A 25,633-nucleotide genomic window follows, 5' to 3' on the forward strand; every position below is an offset into this window, starting at 1 on the left:
ATCAATCAAGGAAGTCATTCCATCTCAGGGAGTAGAGGATGGGGCGGTGGACAGTGCACCACAACTATATTTGAAACAACTAAGCTGTATGCTGGAACTCAGGAGGTAAAGTGGTGAGGTGAGCGGCAAATCAAAGAGTTGGGTGGGAACTTGAGAAGGGAAAAGGCTGACAAAAAGGGCAAAGAAGAAAGGAATTTGTAGATTTGGAAGACCATCTGTGTCTGCAACTCATTCAGGGAGAGCTACCTATGTTGTCTTCTATCCTTATCCCAACCAATAAGTACTAAATTCTGAAAGACAATTCATACTTGCAATCAATGTACATTTAAAGTATGGCATACTACTATTGCTGATGGCATTATTTAATTTTCAAATATGTCCATGTCTATTTGTCCATTGGTCTAGAGACATTATAATTATACCTAAATATACTAAAGAAAAACTTGCGATTTAATAAAGCAACCCATCAAGTGCTTCAAGTTGTGTGGACTCTTCGTGGTTTGAAATAATGCAATCATTTAATACTTGGGTTTGATGCTAGAAGCCTTTACAGTTGTATTTTTTTGATACATTACATTGACTTCTGAGGATCTAATGCACCTTTACCTTGCTCTCCACAGCTCTGCATGCTTCTGCATCCAAAACATCTTCCCTCCCTGGTTATGGAAGAAATGGGCTACATAGGGTAAGGCAAGACTATACATATCACACTCTGTAAGTGGCAAGTGATGTCAGCAGGTATTCCTTTTTACTATTTCATTACCTCTACCTATAAGACTTTAAGCCCAACTCTGGTACTTCCATACCTGCCAGTTTGGAATTATTTGTGATAAGTTATAAAGTGTGCCAGTCACAATTTATATTTGGAATTAGATGATGATGAAAGAAGGATTGGTGCAATAAAGTTACAGCAAATGCATTTGCAGTGTATTGTGCACCTATGCCAAAATATTCCTGAAAGTTCTAAGAATGTTGAAAATAAATGACTGCTGTATCAGAACGAACACCCATATAAAAAAAACATTATGCGTATCCTGTATTGGTCCAATGTATGCAAAGGAGTGAACTACTTAATTAGTAGAATTTATACTGATGGGATTACTACAATGTTGAAGCTTATGCATTAAAGGCAATGACTTGCTTTTCATTTTTATCACAGTAAGTCTTTAACTGCAATGAAAAAGGAATTTGTGTTGCAGTTAATTAACCTACTGTTCAACCAGCTCTGGGTTTGAAAGCAACTTAACCCAATAGGATTCTCACAGTAAGGATGCTGTGGGAATTTATACAACAAACTTCCCTATTTTGATATTAATTAGGAGTATTACTCAGAGGAGCCACAACAATAGTTGAATTAAGAGGAAAAACATTTTCCATGCATTTAGGAAAGTCATTGGACTTTTAATTAAATGAATTCAATTAATGTCCTTAAGGGGCTCCATCCTGCACAAGTCACTATTTACTGCAGCTCAGGGGAGTTGACCTTACAAGGGCAGCCCTGTAGCTTTAGCTGTGTGAATATTTATTGGGCATGGGTAGTTGGGCTTCCTTTCCATCTAGGAGAAAGTGAGGACTGCAGATGCTGGAGATCAGAGCTGAAAAATGTGTTGCTGGAAAAGCGCAGCAGGTCAGGCTGCATCCAAGGAGCAGGAGAATCGACGTTACGGGCATAAGCCCTTCTTCAGGAATGAGGAGGGTGTGCCAAGCAGGCTAAGGTAAAAGGTTGGGAGGAGGGACTTGGAGGGACAGGCGTTGGGAATGCGATAGGTGGAAGGAGGTTAAGGTGAGGGTGATAGGCTGGAGAGTGGGTGTGGGTGCGGAGAGGTCAGGAAGAAGATTGCAGGTCAAGAAGGCAGTGCTGAGTCCGAGGGTTGGGACTGAGATAAGGTCGGGGGAGGGGAAATGAGAAAGCTGGAGAAATCTGCATTCATCCCTTGTGGTTGGAGGGTTCCCAGGCAGAAGATGAGGCGCTCTTCCTCCAGGCGTTGTGTTGCCGTGGTCTGGCGATGGAGGAGGCCAAGGACCTTCATGTCCTTGGCGGAGTGGGAGGGGGAGTTAAAGTGTTCAGCCACAGGGCGGTTGGGTTGGTTGGTGCGGGTGTCCCAGAGGTGCTCTCTGAAACGTTCCGCAAGTAGGCGGCCTGTCTCCCCAATGTAGAGGAGACAACATCGGATGCAGCGGATGCAGTAAATGATGTGTGTGGAGGTGCAGGTAAATTTGTGACGGATATGGAAGAATCCCTTGGGGCCTTGGAGTGAAGTGAGGGGGAAGTGTGGGTGCAAGTTTTGCATTTCTTGCAGTTGCAGGGGAAGGTGCCGGGAGTGGAGGTTGTGTTGGTGGAGGGGTGTGGACCTGACGAGGGAGTTGCGGAGGGAGTGGTCTTTCCGGACCGCTGATAGGGGAGGGGAGGGAAATATATCCTTGGTGGTGGGGTCTGTTTGGAGGTGGCGGAAATGACGAAGGATGATACGATGTATCTGGAGGTTGGTGGGGTGGCAGGTGAGGACCAATGGCGATTGGAGGGGCAGGGTTCAAGGGCGGAGCAGCGTGAAGTGGAGGAGATGCAGTGGAGAGCATCGTCAACCACTTCGGAGGGGAAATTGCGGTCTTTGAAGAAGGAGGCCATCTGGGATGTTCGGTATTGGAATTGGTCCTCCTGGGAGCAGATACGATGGAGGCAAAGGAATTAGTAATATGGGATAGCGTTTTTACAGGGGGCAGGGTGGAAAGAGGTATAATCTAGGTAGCTGTGGGAGTCAGTCGGTTTATAGTGAATGTTCATGTTGAGTCGGTCCCCCGAGATAGAAATGGAGAGGTCTAGGAAGGGGAGGGAGGAGTCTGAGACAGTCCAGGTAAATTTGAGGTCGGGGTGGAAGGTGTTGGTAAAGTGGTTGAACTGTTCAACCTCCTCTTGGGAGCACAAGGTAGCGCCCATACAGTCATCGGTGTAGCGGAGGAAAAGGTGGGGGGTGGTACCAGTATAGCTGCGGAAGACCAACTATCTCAGGTGACCGACTCAACACGGACATTCACTATAAACCGACCGACTCCCACAGCTACCTAGATTATACCTCTTTCCACCCTGCCCCCTGTAAAAACGCTATCCCATATTACTAATTCCTTTGCCTCCACCGTATCTGCTCTCAGGAGGACCAATTCCAATACCGAACAACCCAGATGGCCTCCTTCTTCAAAGACCGCAATTTCCCCTCGGAAGTGGTTGACAATGCTCTCCACCGCATCTCCTCCACTTCACGCTGCTCCGCCCTTGAACCCCGCCCCGCCAATCGCCACCAGGACAGAACCCCATTTGTCCTCACCTACCACCCACCAACCTTCAGATATATCGTATTATCCTTCGGCATTTCCGCCACCTCCAAACACACCCCACCACCAAGGATATATTTCTCTCCCCTCCCCTATCAGCGTTCTAGAAAGACCACTCCCTCTGCGACTCCCTCGTCAGGTCCACACCCCCCCACCAACCCAACCTCCACTCCTGGCACCTTCCCCTGCAACTGCAAGAAATGCAAATCTTGCGCCCGCACCTCCCCCCTCACTTCATTCCAAGGCCCCAAGGGATTCCTCCATATCTGTCACAAATTTACCTGCACCTCCACACACACCATTTACTGCATCTGCTGCACACGATGTGGCCTCCTCTACATTGGGGAGACAGGCCGCCTACTTGCGGAACGTTTCAGAGAACACCTCTGGGACACCCGCACCAACCAACCCAACCGCCCTGTGGCTGAACACTTTAACTCCCCCTCCTACTCCGCCAAGGACATGCAGGTCCTTGGCCTCCTCCATCGCCAGACCATGGCAACACGACGCCTGGAGGAAGAGCGCCTCATCTTCTACCTAGGAGCCCTCTAACCACAAGGGATAAATGCAGATTTCTCCATCTTCCTCATTTCCCTTCCTCCCCACCTTATCTCCGTCCCAACCCTCTGACTCAGCACCGCCTTCTTGACCTACAATCTTCTTCCCGACCTCTCCGCCCCGCCCCCTCTCCAGCCTATCACCCTCACCTTAACCTCCTTCCACCTATCGCATTCCCAACGCCCCTCCCCCAAGTCCCTCCTCCCTATCTTTTATCTTAGCCTGCTGGACACACTTTCCTCATTCCTGAAGAAGGGCTTATGTTCGAAACGTCGATTCTCCTGCTCCTTGGATGCTGCCTGACCTGCTGCGCTTTTCCAGCAACACATTTTTCAGCTCTTCCTTTCCATCTGCTCACCGGATGGACTGCTTATCCCAAGATCAATGTCACTACCCCCGGGACTCCAAGATCTTTATCCTCTTGGACTCGGGCCTTGTATGTAGGATGGTCTGTAAAATCTGAGCTGGTTATTTTACCTGTCTGAATCCTTCCTTAATCCTCCGCATCAGATGAGTGCACTAGTACCAACAGCCACCATGTCCCCAGCAGTCATGGTACGCAGTGAGAGGGCAAAATGGAGGTGAATGGGAGTGAAATACCCTCTTCCAAATGGAGCATCCTTGATCTTGGATACTGCCACTGCTCAGTTCAGTGTTTGATTGGCATTAAATGCAGCTCCCCTTCCTGAAATGATGACACAGGGCTCTCACTAACTCTCCATCTGAAGGCTAGGTCCCCTGTTGCCTACATTAAAATGTGCCCCCTCTCTCTACTCATTACCATCTATGGAAGGCTACTGCTACAACACTCAAGTTGGAAAGTGTCTGATTGTCTTCCAGCAGAATTTGCCTACATTTGTTAATTGTAGAGGTTGAAAAATTGTCACCATTGCTAATTCAGGGGGAACCCCTTTGAAAGTCCCAATGAGAACTCCCCGTAGGAGCACAATTGAGACCTAAAAGAATGCAAATTTTTGTTTCCCATTTCAATAGAATCTGATGAGCTCATATATGAAGCTGGTCAGAGTGTACTTGATATATGTTTGATTTAGCAGCCATTCAAAATAAATTGCTGACTCATCAAAGGTTGATTCTGGAGAAAGTGTTTTAGCACTGGCCTGATGTCGAGTAGGAAGTGATCTTCACAACATGTAGTGTAAATGTGCTCGCCTAGTACATTTATTTAACAAGCATCTGCTACTGTTTAGTGCAAAATATTGCAATCTTTCTCTTTCACTGGTTTTGAAATTCTGGCATATATTTATCAGACGCAGCAGGTCTTAACCCAGTTTGTAGGTTTTTGAACATTTGTGAGCCATAATCTGACTTCATCAGAGAATATTGACTCATACACCAAGGTCCTCCAGCCTTACCATTCCCTCCAGTCAGAGTGGGGCTGCGTGCTGCTTGTGCTTTGCTATTAAGTACTCTGTTGAAACTTCCTAATAATGCATGTACGTGGTTCATTAGCTGATTGGTCTAGCTAATCCCCCTCCTCTCCCTATTTCCGTAGTTCCAGTGTTTCCAATCATGTTCCAAAGTATTTTCACAAAAAATACACAAATACCACACAAGAATGAGTGTTGAGATCTCATGCTCCACAATGGTGTCTGTTGCTATCTTTTACTTCCCAATTGCAAATGCAGTCAGTCAAAAGGAATAAAAGGAATTGGTTAAGTCTGACTGCTTTCTCTGCATTCTTTGTATGTCTTTATAGTAAAGCATGATGATGTTGTAATCAAGCTATAATAACTGGCAGAATACAATTATCTGTTTAGACTTTGATTCTGCTTTCCTTTGTCCTGGTAGCCACAATCCACAGATTTCACACAATATGACAGTTACAGTGACGTAGGAGAAGCTGTCAGAGGTAGGTATGCCTTTCAGATGAATATTTCTGCTCAGTTTGTACATGTGTTGAAACTTCTCTTCCAGAAAATAGTCCAGGTGTTATAGTTTACCCTTACTCCAAGTATCTGTAGGAATTCTGTTAAACCACACTGAACATAAGTTGCCCACAGTAAGTGGATGAGAGAAAGTGAGGACTGCAGGTGCTGAAGAGTCAGAGTCAAAAAGTGTAGTACTGGAAAAGCACAATCTTCAGGCAGCATCTGATGAGCAGGAGAGTCAGTGTTTTGGGCATAAATTCCTGATGCCTGAAATGTCAATTCTCCTGCTCCCTGGATATTGCCTGACCTGTTGAGCTTTTCTAGTGCCACACTAAATGGTTACATTGCTATCCCTATCCCTACTCCTTGTAACCCAGTGATCCTACAGTGCTACTTGGAAGTGGACTTGGTGGAGTGAATAGTCATTTCCTGTTCTACGTTTTATCAACATCCCAGGCAACTAGGTACCAGAATTTAGCATGTGGCATCCATATTTAGTTAAAAAACAACATCTTCCTGTCTTCTCTCCAAACTTTCAAGGAAGTACTTGGCACTGCCCCAGATATCAAAGACCTGCCATTCAACAGCATGTTGTGCCTCACATTGTTCTAATGGAAATCTTATTTCGTTTTCTGAAAGAAATGATTTTTAATTATCATTCCTGCTTCTCACTGACATCAAATACTATGCTTAGACCACAGCTTCTGGATTTTAATTTATGCCCAGCCTATTTTAATAACACTGCCTTTTTAAATTGTGTTGCTAGCAAAGTATAGGGAAGAGTAATCTTTTTAAAAGTTAGCATTATATGCTATATTATTGCTGAAACAAGTGTTAGAGGCTGTAGCTGCATGCCTGAGTTTCCTTTTACTAAAACAGCTTGGCACTGCCACCTAGCAGTTGGAAGCAGAACAGATGGTGGCCATTGTTCAGTGTTGCGGGAAATTGAAATGACAGAATTCTCAGCTAGGTAGATGACAAAGGAGAATAAAATCAGTCCGGATTACTGATCTTTATTCAGTGAGTGCTGTTGGAACTTGCACGTTTGTTCAATGTTTGATGAGAAATGGATTGACTGTGATTAACTCATCGCCAAATAGCTCACTAGTACATAGTACCTGGATACACACATCAATAATTGAAAGAGTTCTGTGAAAATCAGGGTGCTTAATTCATTTCTTTGTTATTTTAATAAAGGTATTAAACTATTTATTTACAATGGGTTGATATCTGCAGTAGGAGAAAGTGAGGACTGCAGATGCTGGAGATCAGAGCTGAAAAATGTGTTGCTGGAAAAGCGCAGCAGGTCAGGCAGCATCCAAGGAACATTCCTGAAGAAGGGCTCATGCCCGAAACGTCGATTCTCCTGTTCCTTGGATGCTGCCTGACATGCTGCACTTTTCCAGCAACACATTTTCAGCTCTGATATCTGCAGTAAGCAATAATTAGTGAAATTCCATGTGAATTCATTAGCCAATCCTGAGTGAAGACCTCAGTGGCAAAGGAGTCAAAGGTTAACATTGGAAAACTGATGTGAGATCAAGCAGGGCTAAGGGCCTTATCAGTCAATAAAGACAATTATATTTTGGAACCAATTATGACCTTAAAAATAAACAACTAAGTCTTAATCTTTCTTACCACACTGCAAATTAATACATTGATATAACTACATGTCTGATCCAATTTTATAATGTAGAAAAACATTTCTCTTGAAGTAGAAGAGATAAGAGTTTTATCAAAATGATTCAGACATAGGCAGGGATAACAGCTGAGTAGAGGTGGAGTACTTCTGTCTGAACCAGATGGCCCATGCGTCAGAACTGCCTTTGAACTTTATGCAATTTAGAATCTTTAGGATTGAATGATTGCCTGGCAGAAGTATGTGTTGCTAAGCTGGTGTGGCTTCTGTATCTCTGGAGGTTAGTAATGGGCAGTATTGATAGTGATTAGTGTCTACCACCCATCCTACAATAGATGAAGTCACACATAGAGACAAGTAGAACCTGGTTAGCAGAACTGAGTTAGTATAATGGACTCAAAATGCATTGGTATGTAAATTTTTAATAATTAAAGAAAACGTAATAACATATACAAAGGTGCTGAGCACCAAAGTAATAGCTTTCCTTTTTTTTCTTTTTCAGAAACGCTGGTATGTTGATGCCATTAAGAAGGTCAAAAAATACGTTAAGTGTAAAAAGGAAAAGCTTACTTTTTAAACCATAGTACCTACACTTTTTTGTGCATGCTGAGGAGATGCATAAACTCATGTAATAACTGACTTCAAGTAATCCAGACGCCAGTCAAGAATATTTTGTAGTGATTCTTAGCCTAATTACTTTGAAATAAAATCTAAGAATTTTTATATTCAATAGGACCATTTAGTTATCGATGAGAAGAAGCAATGAATAATGTGTACAAAGCTTCATCAGAATGCACTAAGTAGTGTTAACTGTAATGTCAAAATATATAACTATTTTGACTTTTAAATGTTTTATATGAATAATTGCACACAACATCTGCTTCAAGGGAACTAGGCCAGGATAAGGATAAAGCTTGAGAATATCATTCCAAATTTTGGTTCTTCCACAAACTGCAAATCCAAATATGCATACAGTTATTCAAGTATATTTAAAAATGCACATCATGAAGGTTTCTTTTTATTCTTTAACTTTGGATTTTAGCCCATAATTTTGTTTATATTTTGTTCCTCTTGGAAAATATGCTGAAACAGTAGGTCAACTTCCTCTCCAGTTGACTCCATGTAATATTTCCATATATAGTACTCAAATGAACTATGGTTTGGAAAGTCAGATTATTTGATTGAGAATTGGAATCATGCAAATTAAACTCACCAAGTCAATTGAGTTTACCTGAGCATTTCAAAAATAAATCACATTTTGACCCTGAAAGAATTTTATACCTTTGAAGTTAGATTTTCTTTTTGACATTAGCAGAAATCATAATAGAGATTTGGTGGTAAAACCAAAGGTATTTGAATTGCATTGTTCATACTGCTATTGCAGCGCATTGTAAAATTACTTAAATTCACTATCATGCTGCATTTCTATCATATTAATTCTGATAGTACTTTTAATTCATAAATACAACAAAGCATTAGTTGATCTTGCAACACTGTGCCTGTTGTAAAGGACTGTAGATTGTATAGAATCATTTGTGGGTTAGTTTTTCTTTGAGGAAAAATACTGTTATCTATATTTGTTTTACACTTAGAACAAGCTAGCTTACAGCAAATGCATTTTAGTTCTCTGAAGTTTAGTGACTGTCATTGACACACAGTCATTATTTCTCTCTCTACCTTTTACAGCCTACACAGGATGGAACTGTTCAAGGAACAAGGATGGACAGGGGAGTTTCAATGCCTAACATGCTGGAGCCAAAGGCAAGTCTACAAAAATCAGTAAAATTGTACACCGATAATTTTTTTAAGAAGTTTACTGCATATGATAAGAATAACTAAAGTAAGCAAAAAAAATCAGCTGGTGTTTCCTAGACTAATTGGCATACTTCCAGATTATCAGTTCTGTTAGGTGTACAAAAGTTTCATGTTCTTCCTGTGGAGAAAGGGTGTAGTCCCAACAGATAACCTCTCCGAAATCATAGGCAAGATTATAAACTTAAAACTATGTGGCCAGTTAGCCCACATCCTCCTATTGTTTCAGTGCATTATTTCACTATAACTCTCGATTTGTGCATCACTTTTAGAAATGATCATTTGTTTTTAATTCCCTTTGGCAAATAGGTTTGCACGGAGAGGAAACCTGTTGAAAATAGACATGTAAAATAAATTTGAAAGTAATTAAATAGACAAAACATTTGGTAGAAATGACCCTGATAACTGAGTAAACGTTATGCTAATCTCCTATTAATGTAGATCCCAAGTCAAGACTTGCATTTCATTTAAATAAAAACAAAATATGGCAGATGCTAAAATTAAAACGGAAAATATTGGGAACACTCAGCCAGGCCTGCTGTGGGGAGAGAAATAAAGTTGATGTTTTGAGTTCAATATGAATGAAGAAGAATTATACTTGAAACAAAACATTAATTTTATTTCTCTCTTCATGGAGGCCTGCAGACTTGTTGAGTCTTTCCAAAATTTTCTGTTTCCATTTTATTGCAGAATCTCATTAGTATACAGCTAACTTTGTCAGCCTCCTATGATTAGGTATGTAGTTGAGAACCTGAGTGGAATTTAACAGCTTCCTATGTGTCAAATTTGTATGTGGGCGCATTTAAACAGGTGTAAGTGTAGAAGGTGGAGTCACTGCTTTCTTCCTAACTCTACCCTGACTAAATCTACAGCAGGAAGGCCCACCACCAGTTGAGGCCCTAAATGGGGATTTGCCAAGTGAGAAGCCAAGAAGTAAGCCTAGTCAGGATCCCTTGCTCAAAGGCACTTATTGAGGGACTCTGCATTGCAAAGATTGCTTAATGGGAGCAGACTCCCTGACCAGTGACCCACCACATCAAGGCACCTAACTTGTGGCTGGGTGACTCTTGAACTTTGGCCTCTGGTGGGTGCAGTACTGGCAGCAACTACTGTTTTCCCACTAGCACTGTCACCAATATAGAACTGCTGACTCTGGTTGGCTGTATAAGAGTGTTGATGGGGATTTCACATTGATGACATGAGTCAAAAAAGAAGGGACTGGTAAAAATACTTGATGTAGTGAGTTAATTGTTAAAACATTAAGAATGCTATTTTTTTTTGGATAGGACTTCCTTTTTTTTAATGTTCATACATGCAGTATTAGTATTCCTGGCCAGGCCAACATTGCCCATAGTTGCCTTGGAGAAGGTGAGCTGCCTTTTTAAACTGCTGAAGTCCATTTGGTGTTGGTGTTGGTATCCCCACAATGCTGTTTGGGAGTGAGTTGCAGAATTTGACCAGTGACACTGAAGGAATGGCAATATAGTTCCAAGTCAGGATGGTGAGTGGTTAGAGGTGAAACTTGCAGATCATTTTGTTCCGATGTATCTGCTGCAATTGTCCTTCCAGATGGTAGCGGTTGTGGGTTTGGAAGATGCTGTCTCAGGATCTGTAGAGAATTTCTACAGTGCTTCTTACAGATGCTGCACGCTACTGATAGTGAGTATTGGTGGTGGAATATGTGAATATTTGGCTATATGATGTCATTCAAGTGGATTACTTTGTCGTAGATGATGTCAAGCTTCTTGGGTATAGTTGAAACTGCCCTGTTCCAGGCATGTGGACAGTATTCCATCACACTCCTGACTTGTGCCTTGTAAATGGTGGGCAGGCTTTGGTGAGTCAGGAGGTGGATTACCTACCACAGGATATCTATTCTTTAGCCTGTCTTTATAGCCAGTGTATTAGATAGCTAGTACATTTCAGTTTCTGATCAATAGTAACTCCCAGGATGTTGATTCAGTGATGGTTAGGCCATTGAATGTCAAAGGGTGATGGATAGTTAGCTTCTGTTTTGATGGGGATAGTCATTATCTGACATTTGTGTGGCATGAATGTTACTTGCTGCTTGTCAGCAAAAGGATATTGTCCAGGTTTTGCTGCATTTGGACTGCTGCCTCACAGCTGCCTGAGACCCGGGTTCAATTCCTGCCTCAGGTGACTGACTGTGTGGAGTTTGCATGTTCTCCCCGTGTCTGTGTGGGTTTCCTCCAGGTGCTCCAGTTTCCTCCCACAGTCCAAAGATGTGCAGGTCAGGTGAATTGACCATGCTAAGTTGCCCGTAGTGTTAGGTAAGGGGTAAATGTAGGGGCATGGGTGGGTGCGCTTTGGCAGGTCAGTGTGGACTTGTTGGGCCGAAGGGCCTGTTTCCATGCTGTAATGTAATGGTCTGCTTCAGTATTTGAAGTCACTGGTAGTGCTGTGTAGTCTTCGATGAACATCTCCAAGATGACCTTAGGAAGAATGGAAGGTCGTTGATGAAGCAACTAAAGATAGTTGGGGCTAGGACAGTACACTGAGGAACTCCTGGAGTGATATCCTGGAGCTAAGATGATTAGCAACAACAGCCATCTTCCTTTGTGCTAGGTACAACTCCAATCAGTGGAGAGTTTTCTCCATGAATCCCACTGACTCTAGTTTTGTTAGGGTTCTTTGATGCCACAGTCAAATGCCCTTGGTGTCAAGGGCAATTACTCTCACCTTTGATATTCAGCTCTGTAATGGGATCAGGAGCTGAGTGGCCTTGGTGGAATCCAAACTGGGCATCAGTGAGCAAGTTTTTTTAAGTAAACCAAAAAGAAGGGTCACTGGATCCAAAACTTTAGCTCTGCTTTCTCTCCACAGATACTGCCAGACCTGCTGAGTTTTTCCAGCAATTTCTGATTTTGTTTATTATTAAGTAAGTGCTGCTTGATAACACTGTTGATGACACCTTCCATCCCTTTATTGATGATTAACATCAGACTGATGGGGTGGTCATTGGCCCAGTTGAATTTGTTCTACTTTTTGTGTACAGGACATTAATGTCTGTGTTGTAACTGTACTGGAGAAGCTTGGCCAGTCTTTGGTACTATTGCTGGAATGTTATTGGAGCCCATAGTCTTTGCTATATCCAGTGCCTCTAACTGTTTCATGGTAACACATGGAGTGAAATGAATTGGCAGAAGACTGACAATCTGGGGATGTCTAGTGAAGGTTGAGATGGATCATCCACATGACACTTCTGACTGATTATTGTTACAAATGCTCCAACCTTATTTTTTACACTGTGTTGGGCTCCCCACTTACCACTTAAGTAATCGCAAGAGAGTGGTTATGATATGAAGTTTGCATAATTGTCATGCTTTGGGACTGTATCTTTAATTGATAGTAAAATGCAGAAATGAAAGGGATCACATTAACTGTTTGAATTCTGCCCAACAACAGCCTTGAGTTGTATGTGATCATACTATGGCTGTAAGAGGTGTATTTTCTTCTTTTTTTTATGAAGAAAGGTTGAAACAGAGGTATCGTGCAGTCTGCTCAAAGCCAATAGTGCAAACAGCTGGTGAGGCTTTCAGGTGTTTTTAGAGTTTAGAACAATAGAAGTAGCCTGAGTGGGTGGGATCAAGCTCCCGCAGAACCAGAGTTTTTGGGTTTAGCTTTCAGCAATTGCTGGCGTCATGAAGCTGGCTGTGGAACCTTTTATTCCTCTCTAAAGCTGGGGTTCTCTTCCTGCTGCTAGAATTACATATGAGACAATCTATTTTACTGACATGTTTATGAGATGTTACTAATTGGAACAGTTAATTAGTATATATTATTAATTAGTATATACTATATTAAGCATTTTGGTAGAGTTACAGTTAAGCTAATTCTTTCATTTTCTTTTTATTTTGTCTGTAGTTTAACTGTAGTGTAAAGATACAGTGTGTTTTGCTTAAAGGGCAAACATGAGGACTGCAGATGCTGGAAATCAGAGTTTAGATTAGAGTGGTGCTGGGAAAGCACAGCCAGTCAGGCAGCATCTGAGGAGCAGGAAAATCAACGTTTCGGGAAAAAGCCCTTCATCAGGACTGAAGGCAGGGAGCCTCCAGGGTGGAGAGATAAATGTGTTTTGCTTAAAGTTGAGTAGTTTGACCAATTGAACTGCATCTGGAATGCAACACCTTACACTTACCTTTAAAATAAGAACATGATCGGGTCTAAGCTGTCCTCATAATATATTTTGAGGGAGTTTGGTCTGGTCCATAACAGGTACAATACAGTTGTGAAAGAAGGATCCTATAACTGTGTTGTTAGTGAATAGACTGTAAATCTCCAAGACACAGGGAGGTGCTAGGAACGTCAGATTTTTAATGACTACACTTGTTAAACTGCATATTTAATTCCAAAATAGAATGGAGTTGTGGGATTCACACAATAACTGATTAGTCTTTCTAACTGGATGCAGAACCCATGTGATTCCTGTTGCCATGGTGGTTGCCTTTTGAGAGTGAAACAGAATAAAGGAAATAATTGTCAACTGAGTTTTCAGGTTATCTTAAAATAGCTATGACAGTCTGCAAGAACATGGGAAACAAAGGGAGATAGCAGCAAGGTGAAGGCAGTTAGTCCTGGCTCTGTTAGTCACCATCCAAAAAGTGGTGGCTGTGCACATTCGGTTTGAAGAGATCAAGTTCATGAGGTTTCAATCGAGATTGGGACATTCATCTACTTTGGCTAGAGGGGAGATTCACCAATTTATCCCTCACTGTGAAAGTCAGTTCTGGGATTAGAAGTATCCAGCTGAGAAAGGAAAAGAAAGGAAGCAAGTGCTATGAGGTGGCAGCTTGAAATTTGACCACAATCATGTCAACTTTGATCTTATTGAATGATAAAGCAAATTCAAGGTTTGGTAAAGTCTATGCCTACTGTTAATTCTTGTAAGCGTTCTGGAGGTAGGAGTTTTTGACAGGCTACCACGTTGGAAATAGAATGAACTTAAAAAGAAAGGTCACCATTTTATACTGGTTTCTGGAGAATGAAGTGTCCTTTTAAGAGACATAGCCTCCAAGGGATATTTTTTGTTATTTTGAAAGTTAAATAGAGACTTTTTCTATGGTTGAGATTATACATTTCTGAATAGTGTTTAAAATAGTGTTGCTTTAGTTTGTTGGTTCCGACAAAATATTTTAATGGATCATTCCCATCAGCCTATTGATTTCTACCAGGATCATATCAATGTCATATTCTATAGATTAGAATGAGAAGCTCTAAAAGGATGCATATTTGAAAAACTTAATGAAGATAAGTAATCAAATTGAATTTCCCTTACCAATATAACTTTTCTTCTATTGTGTAGATTTACCCTTACCAAGTGCTTGCAGTGACTAACAGGGGACGCAGCAAATTACCAAGAGATGTAGACAGAACAAGACTGGAGGTATGTAGACAGAACAAGACTGGAGGTGAGATCATGGCATGAAGAATTGGGAATGAATGTTGCTGTTTGGGAATTGGAATGGGCACTTGTACCAAATCTAATAAACTGGCTTGTAATGCTCTGATTTTCAAATGTGTGACTACTTGGAGGAAAAAATCTTGTGTCACTAGAGCCTTTTAAGAAAGTGTTTCAGGATGATGTAGTTCATGTGGTTTGGTGTCTTCAGTTCAGCACATATGAGTTTCATTTCAGGGCAAAGCATCAGTTCAATATTCTGTATCACAAAGATAACAGGATATGAAGGAAACTATTCTTTTCATCCGACAATTCTTGCACAGAAATCTGCAACACCCACACATAGCATTTTGGTTTCTTTTAAAATAAGGCAGTGGTTTGCTGTTATGATTTGTTCGTTATTTGAAATATATTTTCTGGTATCAATGCTGGCTTTGTTCTGGCACTTGTGATTTAACTGAAAGTAAAATTCTGGATTTAACTTCTGCTCCGCCTAATAACTTGTTCTTGCTCATCTGCCTCGTTCCCCGACTCTTTATCTCAGTCTACTGACACTGTAGATTAACTGTGAAACTCTACACAATTTCCTCAGTTCGATGTGTCTGGATGACCAAAACTGAAACATAATATCTGAAGTGCAGTTTTACTAGATAAAGTTTTGTTGAAAAAAGGAATAGCATCCAGTTTGTCAGTGACTTGAGAAAATTATGGAATGTGCATATTAACAAAGGACAAAATAAACTAATCATAGATAAATAAATGTAACTTCAGCATTGTTGAAAATAAACTTTAATAACCAAATGTTTTCCCTTTATCATTTACTCTTCTAGCGTCATCTAGCCCCTGACGTTTTTTACCATCTATTTAATATGGCCATCCAGGAATTTGACAGGCTACCACTTTGGAAGCGGAATGAACTTAAGAAGAAAGCTCACCTCTTTTAGTCAACAAAACGCTTGATGGAAATGGGTGACCGCAGAGGCCAAATAGCAAAGTAATATTTTGTAAGGGAAGCATTATGGAAGTTAGCAAAATCCCAATGCTAATGCAGATGACCAGTGCAAGGTCACAGAAATTGATAGTCGTATAAAAGTTGCGATAATTTTCACCTGAGAATTCTATTGCAATTTCCTTAATAACATTAATGACAGTAATATCATTTCTTGTTAAACAATAACTTTCTCTGACCTTTCTAGAGTTATTATAGATTGGTTATTGTAATGAATTGGATAACAAATTTTCTTTTATAAATGATTTGAATACTGTGCTTTGGAAACATATTTAAATATTTAGCCATCCTACTCTAAGCAACCTGCAGCAACCAGTGTCCTATGCCTTGCACTGTGAAAGCCTGGGTTTGTGGATACAAGAGGTGAGGGTTTTAATTTGGAGTTGGTTTGTACAAAGTTATGCTTTGGATTTTATTGCTTGAAAACTTCTACACTGTGTGCTGTCATTGAAAAGATGTATGTACAGCTGCTATACATAATAGTCATGTCAGAGAGAAATATACAAGAAAAAAATGATAAGAGAAATGCTGCTCAGAGTCAGCAGTTCAGGTTCATGGAGAAATGATAAAATGACTTCATATCAGTGTGTCACTTCGTTCATTTGTATTGAAAACAAAACAGGAAATGTTGAAATTATTGCCCAGATATTTTGTGTATCACGTTATTACTTGTGTCTGTACTTGCCTTAATGTTATAAATTGTCACTTGCACCGATTCCCTGAGTACCACATCAGTCCTTTATTATTTTGTGCGTTGGGACATTGCAAGTGTCATAAAATGACTATTTCACTTGCTTAAGTACTTTGAATAAATGGGCCAGTTTTCATATCATTCCCAGCTGATCTGCAGTTAAGAGCCTAGAAATAATAGCTTGGGGTTGTATGTAATTATTCTGCACACTGTTTTAATTGAGGCAGTTACCGTAGCTTACTGTCACTATTGAAATAGTGCAGAATTAATACATTAGTGTTATATTGTATAATTTCAAGACTAATATATTCCCACTTCATAAAAAAAAGTTACATCATCTTTAAAAGTATGATATAGTCTTATAAGGATGCTGCAGTGTGCCTGCCAAAGATCTTATTTGGATTAGACCTGAATGGATAGGCAATTTGGTCCAGTATAGAGAGAAAATTATTATATGTATATATGTACAAACTATAGCCTCAGTTCAATAGAAACCAGACATGTGGAGTTGCTGCCTTAGACTAAGTTTTAACATGTTGAAGAATACAATAGGATAAGTGATACAACAGGTAAGCATCTTATCCTATCTGTGTTCCCACCGGGTGCTTTTTTTCATGTAAATTAGTTTTGCCTCCCTTTCCTGACATGATTCTGAAGTTATTAAGTAACTTCCCTGAGACGATACATTTGAATAATAGATTACAAACAGCCCCTTATAGCATTGTCACTCATTGTCTTAGAGGCAATGGTGAGTTTTCAGTCAGTTTATAGAACAACTGAATTATCTTTTGGTTTTTAAATGCTTTCACTGAATATTACAATTAAATATTCAATTATGTAAATCCAACAATTCTCACTGCACCTGAAAATTATATCATCTTGTGTTTGTAAAAGAAAAATGTCTTTAAAAAGCAATTAAAATTGATGAACAGTGGACAATCCACCACATGGCTAACCCCAAACAATATTTTGTTCCTTCAACCAAACATTTCATTTGCATTTTAATTTATCACCAGGTATTCAGTTGTAGAATTTGTATGCATTTTCTATATTTTAAAAAATTATGCATTTTATCTAATTTGAAGTCTTGTTCTATTGGTTGCAATGTTTCTCGATACTGTGGGGTATAACTTTGTCTGGAGCAATAATAGAAAATGGATAACAGCAAATCAACAGCAGGGTTACACGCCACTTGATATTCAGTTCCGTGTAGTTTATGGAAAACAGAATTAAGCTGATGGCAAAGTAGGGTGCCCTAATGTCAGTGCTCATTTAGTATCCCTGCCCAATTTATATCCCAAAGTTTCGAAGGGTGCACGTGAAATCAATATTTAGTGTGTGGGAGACAGTTTTGCGGTAAAGCTTAACCTGCATGTTGTAAATTAGGTGTTAAGCTTTGAACCGACTCCAAAACGAAGGATAGTGAGGCTCACTCCTGCGGGGAGTCTCACTTTGTCACATACCACTATAGGTTGAGCCGATCCTTAAACTTAGGCTATGGCCCACCGGACAGAATTTCGTCTTCGCTGTATTTCTTGGTGCAAATCAGCCATTTATAACTCACTCCCAGCAGTACCCTGCATCTAAAGATAGAAAAGGAAAGTTGAACTTGTACTTCTGGTGTCTAGAAACGGTCATCAATCCAATATTTATAGATGAAAGTTAGATACCTTTACATAGTTCTTTCCTCAATTGCATAGGATCTTCAAGAAAGCACTCAACTGCTTCCCCTGTCTTCAGATGTATCCACTAAATCCTAAGCAATGCAATTGAGGGATGGATATTTGGTTGCAGAGATCTGTGCCACTATTTCTTCTGCTTTTCTCTTCTTTGCAGGGTACAAAGCATAGGAAAATAGGCTTCATAATCTGTTGCAGATGAAACACTGAAAACCATATCTGAGTGATTCTAATAATGGGAGTTTGTTAGTGATAAGTGATATGATTCTTATAGTCAACAAGTACTTGCCTGCTTGATATTGTATGGAAACTTATAAGAAGTCATTACATTTAGAGTTTTATCTGGTTCATTTGGATATAGTACAAAGTTTTAAAAATGGACCTGATGCAAGTTGCCTCCAGAATTGTATGTTCAATTCTGTTTTATCCCCTCTGTGCTTTTTAATTGCAACTGCTAGCATTCAGATATCATGAAGTATGTAATTTTTAAAATAATGATGGAATTTAACATCTGCAGGAAGCGTTCTGATTCAATTGGAAGAGTTAAGTGTAGGAAATGTGGTCAGATTTTTATAAGTTGCTTTTCTTTTAGTCTATCAGTGAATGCCATGAATCAAGCAAAGTTGTCAGTGTTTTATTTATTGTCTTCGTTCTTTAAATTAGTCATACTAGTATGAATAAAAATGTGAAGAATCATGTTGACATTTTTGGCATAACGTTGGAGTAATACTTTCTGTTTAGAGTCACTGAGGCATGCCGTATGGTTGCTTGGTAATAGTTAATTAACAGCTAATATGTGTTGTGCAATATGGAGCAAATATAGAAGTTAAGAATTTACAAGCACCAGACTGAGCATTTTGGTTAAACTGGACTTTGTTAGTTTTCTCATAAGATGTTGTAACTGGCATTTTCACATAATGTTCTGTTTAATATTTAAAACTCCAGTTTTGAAACACTTTCCTAAAACAAGTTAACACATTACATAAAATTTACAGCAAGGGAAGATACCCTTGAGCCCAACTGGTCTGTGTCTGAGTTTATGTTCCACATGAATTTTCTCCTTTATCTAACACTATCAGTAGTCTCATTTCAATTTCAGAGTACAACTGAATCATTTTTAATATCCTGTGTAATATGTAGTGATGGGAGCTAATTTGTTTTATACAGATTAAGCTTCCAGGGCCACAGTGCTGAGAGACAAGCAGTGTAAAACTGTGACAGATGTCAAAGCAACTTAAAAAAAAAATGCACTTAATTCTTTACGAGTTGATGATCATGGCTGTGAACCTAAATGCCTGTAACAGAAACAAACTGCAACCTGATAATTGCCGAATAAAATGAAAATGATTAGTAATAAAGTCAGATTTCAGGGTGAGATTTCTGACTTCTCACCAAGCATCATTGGAGTTGATACATATTGCTGAAACTGATGGGCTGTCCTTGTAAACACTGATTACATTCTGACTAACTTTGTTTCATTAAATGGATTGTTTAACAAATGAACTTCTGCCTTATAAAGTTACATTAAATGTCAAGGGTGTATATTTATGTATGTGTGTTTCTATTATAAATACGATTTATTTTCCTTGATCTCTCAGTATCACACCACTGTCCTGGCCAAGAGGTCATGTTGACGATCTGCTCAGAACCCATGGGAATATTTCTATTCAGCCTATCTCCATCTCCCATTTCTATTTTCCCTTTATGGAACTCCATTCCAGTGCCTTCTCATGACAGTGTGACTAAGACCATTAACTCACTGTGTGCAAAAGTACAGGTGGCTAGTTTAGGGAAAGGCAAAATTTAAACTGGTCCTGTCAAGAGCTCAAAAACTGTGTTTGAGACAACATAGTAGAAGCAGTACCTTACATTTCATTGTGCCATACCTAATGTGGGAAGGTGTGAATGACAAAAACGTAGCAATTATAATTTGTCCACAATAATATCCTTTGCCTTCACTTTGACAAGGTTAGTTGAAGTCAATGAATATACTGTAATATATTCAAATAAATTAACAGTTGCATTCACCGTTATTTAATTGCATTTATCAGATGAAAAGCATCAAGAGAGATAAGTTTATGAAAGCAATAAGTGCCTTGGTCTTATATTTGATTTCATTCTAAAACAACTATCAAAATGAAAATTTTAAATTGTAAGTTTTCCAAGTTAAACAATTTGTACTTATTTTTTCAGTTAATTAGGAAGCTGATCATTTTCCAAACCTCTGTGAAGAGTTCCTTTACTTTGCTGTATGATAATATAAATTTCCAAGCCAATTTTCCTCTCCTGCATTTCTTCGGAAGATATTCTAGCCTCTGCTTAGTATTCCCATTTGAAACTGTCCCAGAAATGCAGTCGAGGAGGTGATCAATTCATGAAGAGACATCAAAATTAAATTAAATCTTTCCACTATCATCTAATCCTTTTAGATAATTCATTGTTGGACCAAACTTCCACTTAATTGCATGATTTATGCTGCTTTTAGTTCAAGTTATTCGATAATGCATTTATATTGAATACAAAAAGTGACTTTAACTTATTATAAGTGGACTAATAGCAAATTGACTCCATGATGAGCAGTGAGAATTTGGAGCTATCACCCTGGAACTTTAGCTTAATTTGTGTAGTGTTTTGTGCAGAGGTACAATAATTTCAATGATTATCTCTGTGAAAGAGCAGTGGCCTGTAGCATTGATATATTTGATGTTGAGAACAATGTGTACAGATGATAAGGACAATCTAATTTGCTTTTGTTAATATTTTCTATACTTATATATTTGCAAATATAAAAATGAGTTGTTTCAATGAAACCAAATTCAATTGCAAGTCACTTTTAAATGCTCAGTTTTACCTATATGATTATTTTTAACTGCTGTCTTTGACAAAACCAGCCTCAACCAGTTGTGGTCTGTATTAGAACTTTAGGAAAGTATGCAATGTTTTTTTTTGTTAATTGTGACAAGAGTTGTCAATTTGAGTTTGCTGTAATTCTAGAATGCAATTCAAGAAATAGTCAGGCTGTGACCTGAGCCCTGTATTGGGTAATGTATGGTATACAGTCTTTGCACTGCATGACTCATTTTTGGCTACTTTATCCTGTTCCTAATCTCACACCTCACTCAACTTTATCCTTCATGTATGCATGACATAAACATATGTAAAGTAAAGCATATGCACACCCTTTTACTTACAACATGTGGAGGCTAACCCTGATCACTTCTTCGTATCCTGTCTATCCTGCTTTTCCCTCTTTTCACTACAATCTCTTTCCATTCACTACAGCAACACCCCTTACTCCTACAGTCATGCTGTCTGTTAGTTCACACTCCCTTTCCTTGGGCCCACATCTGCATTAATGTTGATATTTTGTAAATGTACCATTAAATTTTTTTTGTCTCCATGTCTGATACCCTGGACCTGACTGCAATCACTCTCAAGTTTGTGCACCAAAATTCATATATTTTATGGTTAGCTTGTAGCATAATTTCCACATTTATAGTTAAATTGCTTTAAGATTGTGGGATGACCTTGGAACATAAAGCAGAAGCCAAAACTTGACTACCACCAAAGTCTGACTTCAAGTCCTCCCTCTCCATTTAACCTCTGGTACTAAATCCAAGAAACTTACAGACTTATGTCTTTCTAAAATTAGATACATTTGCCCTGCTTTCTGCACCTCACTAATTGCCCATCCCTGTATTTTAATCAGACTTTTCAGACATGTTATGACACATCTCTGGAGGTCTTCTGACTCCAAAGTAGCCTATGCCACAAGAGTCCCATAGAAACATATTATAGAAATTGGAAATAAGTTTGTAAATGGTATCCAGTTAATCTGCACAGAAAGCTGTCATTAATTTGGGTACTGGCACTGCCTTCATGTTATAATTTCTGATTACCATTGGTGGTTATGGTTGGTATTCTGCACTGCTACCAATCTTCCTTTCTAATTATTTTATAATCAAGCTGTTCAGGGAAATTATTACATGCCTCTCGATCAGGTGGGACTTGGACCCAAGGCCAGGGCAACCCTCTGCCACAAGAGCCCCCACCCTCTGTTATTTTACTCTTGTCTGAAATCAAATCTTTGTAGTTTCTGACTAATATGTAGCAATGACACCTAACCATGTCACTTCAGAAACCCTGACGACAACAACGTTATTATCCGCAGCAACAAAAACAGAAATTGCTGGAAAAACTCAGCAGGTCTAGCAGCGTCTGTGGAGAGAAAGCTGAGTTAGTGTTTCAGGTCCAGTGACTCTTTTTCAGACCTGATTGTAACTAGGAAATGGTTGATATATATACTGATGGTGGGGTTGGGAGGGGTAGAGTGGTGTGGTCAACAATACGTGGAGATGGAGCCCAGAGAGAGAGAAAACCAGTTGGGCAGACAAAAGAACTGTCATAGCCTGGGAGAATCAAAACTTGGGGACACATTTTTAAGGTGAGAGGAGAAAGATTTAAAAAGGACATGAGGGGCAATTTTTTTTAATACAGAAAGTAGTTCATCTGTGGAATAACTGCCAGAGAGAGTGGTGTTTGCAGGTACAGTTACAACATTTCAAAGACATTTGAATAAGATCATGATTAGGTTTAGAGTAATATGGGCCAAGTGCAGGCAGAGAGGACTAATTTAGTTTGGGGACATGGCCGGTATGGACTGCTTCCATGCTGTATGACTTTATCATGATAAAGCCTGGTGTGTGGGGTTGGGGTAAGGACATGTTGGGAGATGTTGTTCAAGTTGCAGTTCTTTGGGTTTTTTAATTTAATATTATTATCCACATGACCATCTATTCAGCAATATATACTGGATAAGTTTAAAGATACAGCTGAAAATTGAATCTGTCTCATTCAGATCTCTGTTATGTGTTTCTGATGTGGACTTAAACAACCTGCTAACTGCTTTCTCAAGATGATTTGTGGCTGTACCCAAAGCCCAAGGTGACAGTTCTACTATATATCCCATCTACTGCTATCGCACTTCCAGATTACTAACTGATTTAAACCATATTTCAATCTGTCCACTGCCAATGCTTCCCTTCCCACCTTGTGGATTTTATAATACTTTGTCCTGTGGTTTCCAATATTTTTGCCTTCCGTGTATTTCAGTTCTCTGTTTCAAAAGGAAGGACTTGCGCATTCAGCATTCAATCTATCCCCAGCTTTTGTGGTTCACTTCAGGATTTTCAGCCTCATGTTCTATTCACTTGGCCATATCACTCTGTTTGAATAGCCTTTTCCAACCATATGTCACAGCCCATACTCTTTGGTTCTTTGACTCTGATTCAATGTTAAATTTAAACTTTCTCCAATCCACCAGTGAAGACTGAGCCTTTAGTCTTTATGGTTAATCGGAAGTTCTCCTTCTAAATCATGTTGTCTCTTTGCTACTTTGAAAGGCCTCCAAAAAAAATGTCTTCAACAATGCCCTGTGTCTTTTTCCTTTCACCTCGTCCTCCACTTGCTGTTTGCTGTTCACACATCCTTGGAAAGTGCTCCATCATTACTTTTCCATATGGGCGCAATATAAATCTAAGTTGTTAACAATTTGACAGGGTAAAACATCATCTCATAATATTGAAACTTAATTTAATTTGGACTTACTGAAGTCAGAAAAATAAGCTGTTGCTCAATTTTATTCATTGGATTTATTATATTGCATTGTGTCTAATGAAGGGCAGCATGAACTACATTTCCTCAAAACTTGTCAACTTTATTAACTTTAAGCAAATAGTTTCAGCTGCAGCTGTATAGTTTTTGTTTTCTGTAGTTTACCATGTATGCACAAATTGAGAAGTCACATTGTCACTCTCTTTGATTCTTTTTCTATAAATAAGGGCGATTTACTTCACTCAATATCATTGCAATGCAAGGAGCACATACGTATTGCCCTTCTACACCACTATAGTCTGTGTTACTATTGTATTCAACACAAATAAATAAAGAATGTTTTGTGCTTTATTCTTAAATGTTGTGATTTTCTTTCTATCGTTAAGAATCTTGAAGTTATTGGACCTTTCTTTTTGAGATAGGGATTGGTATTTAAAGTCTTGACTGGCTTCGCCAATGTTTATGCTTAAATTCCCAAAACAGGTTTCATAAGTCTTGACTGAATGATACAGAGAGAATGAAAATTTTTCATTAATTTATAATTAAAATATTTGGTTTTTGAAAAATTCGCACTTTTTTTCTAAATTTCTCAGGAAAGAATTTGCTATTTCTTTGGTACAGGTGTCTTCCCATTCAAAAGAGTATCTCCTTTGAAAAAGGGATTGGCTTTGACATTGATACTTTGAATATAGTTCTAGATAGCTATTACTTACAAATTAAAATGAAATATGAAGGAAGAACATGCAAATAAAGGGCTGAATGGCCTACTCCTTCTAGTTTCTGTGCAAAAGGTTTTCCTCCTTGATACAAATCAAACATTGTATATTTTGTTATGATGAGCCAGCAGGTACATTACATTTATGACATGAATTTATTGTTTTTCATTATAGTATAGACAAGTGAATTAATATGTCAATATGTGATTTATTACATTGGCAATTTAGTGTATTTTCTTATATTAAGGGAAACAATGGAAAGGAGCTATTAAGATGATACAAATGATATTTCTGTTTAACCAGCTGACTCGAGGATTCTAACCTTACTTTCTAATTTTAAGTCTTGATTGTATGATGACTGACCCAGGATGCAAATGAACACATCGTTCATCATTGCAATCTGTACATTGGTAAGAGAATCATTTGAAACCTAATATATTTATTAACACATCTTTCTAGAAACAAAATCTGCTCATCACACATCTATCCAATGAAATTTATAAACAAGTTGATATTGTTTTTATGTGAGTTTGCTTTTGATAATGTGGCTAAATAACATTTTGCTTTCAAGCAAGTCTATTATTACAATCATTACACATCCATTATCCATTTCAAATGCAGAAGGTATTCATGAAACTGATCTTATTTCCATTAATAGAAAGACATTCAGACACAATACCCCAAAACATTGGGTTTCTGTCACAACATTTGTAATTTTATTTTGCCTCAAGCTATTTTAAATTCTAGGATGCCTGGAGGTGAAGGATTGAACTGGAGCCAATCTTTACACACACAAAAACAGAAATCGCTGGATAAACTCAGCATGTCTGACCACATTTGTGGAAAGAAAATAGTGTTAACTTTGAGTCCAGTGACCCTTCTTCAAAACTGAAATTACCCAGGAAAAGGTTGTATTTGTGTTGATGATGCGTGGGGGAGGAGTGAGTGGATATGTGGAGAGAGAACCCAGAGAGAGATTTTTAAAAATACCAAACAAAGGAAATGATATAGTAAGCCAGGCAAGAAAAGAAGCTTGGTAAGTGAGGCCATGAGTGGTGAAAATGGCTTGACTGAGCTGGAAGCAACCCACGTCATGACAGGATGAGGATGTGGGTTTGGGTAATAGACATGGAAGTAGAAAGTTAAAAATCACACAACACCAGGTTATAGTCCAACAGGTTTATTTTGAAACACTACCTTTCGGAGTGCTGCTCCTTCAGGTGTTTGTGGAGAATAAGATTATAAGACACAGAATTTATAGCAAAGGTTTACAGTGTGATG

General features: G+C 39.1%; 1 protein-coding gene across 1 annotated transcript in view; it reads left to right on the forward strand.

The window, feature by feature from the left end:
* Window positions 1-23,987, forward strand: part of ablim1b (actin binding LIM protein 1b) — a 254,903-nt gene extending 230,916 nt beyond the window's left edge. Inside the window, exons 20-25 of the mRNA XM_072557362.1 lie at window positions 621-685; window positions 5,695-5,755; window positions 7,916-7,923; window positions 9,100-9,174; window positions 14,549-14,629; window positions 15,475-23,987. Coding sequence (XP_072413463.1) covers window positions 621-685; window positions 5,695-5,755; window positions 7,916-7,923; window positions 9,100-9,174; window positions 14,549-14,629; window positions 15,475-15,588 — 404 coding nt within the window. The 3' untranslated portion in view covers window positions 15,589-23,987. The remainder of the gene's footprint in view (window positions 1-620; window positions 686-5,694; window positions 5,756-7,915; window positions 7,924-9,099; window positions 9,175-14,548; window positions 14,630-15,474) is intronic.
* Window positions 23,988-25,633: the final 1,646 nt, after the last annotated feature.

Source organism: Chiloscyllium punctatum, chromosome 38 (genome assembly GCF_047496795.1).
Source record: "Chiloscyllium punctatum isolate Juve2018m chromosome 38, sChiPun1.3, whole genome shotgun sequence".
NCBI classification, from domain to species: domain Eukaryota; kingdom Metazoa; phylum Chordata; class Chondrichthyes; order Orectolobiformes; family Hemiscylliidae; genus Chiloscyllium; species Chiloscyllium punctatum.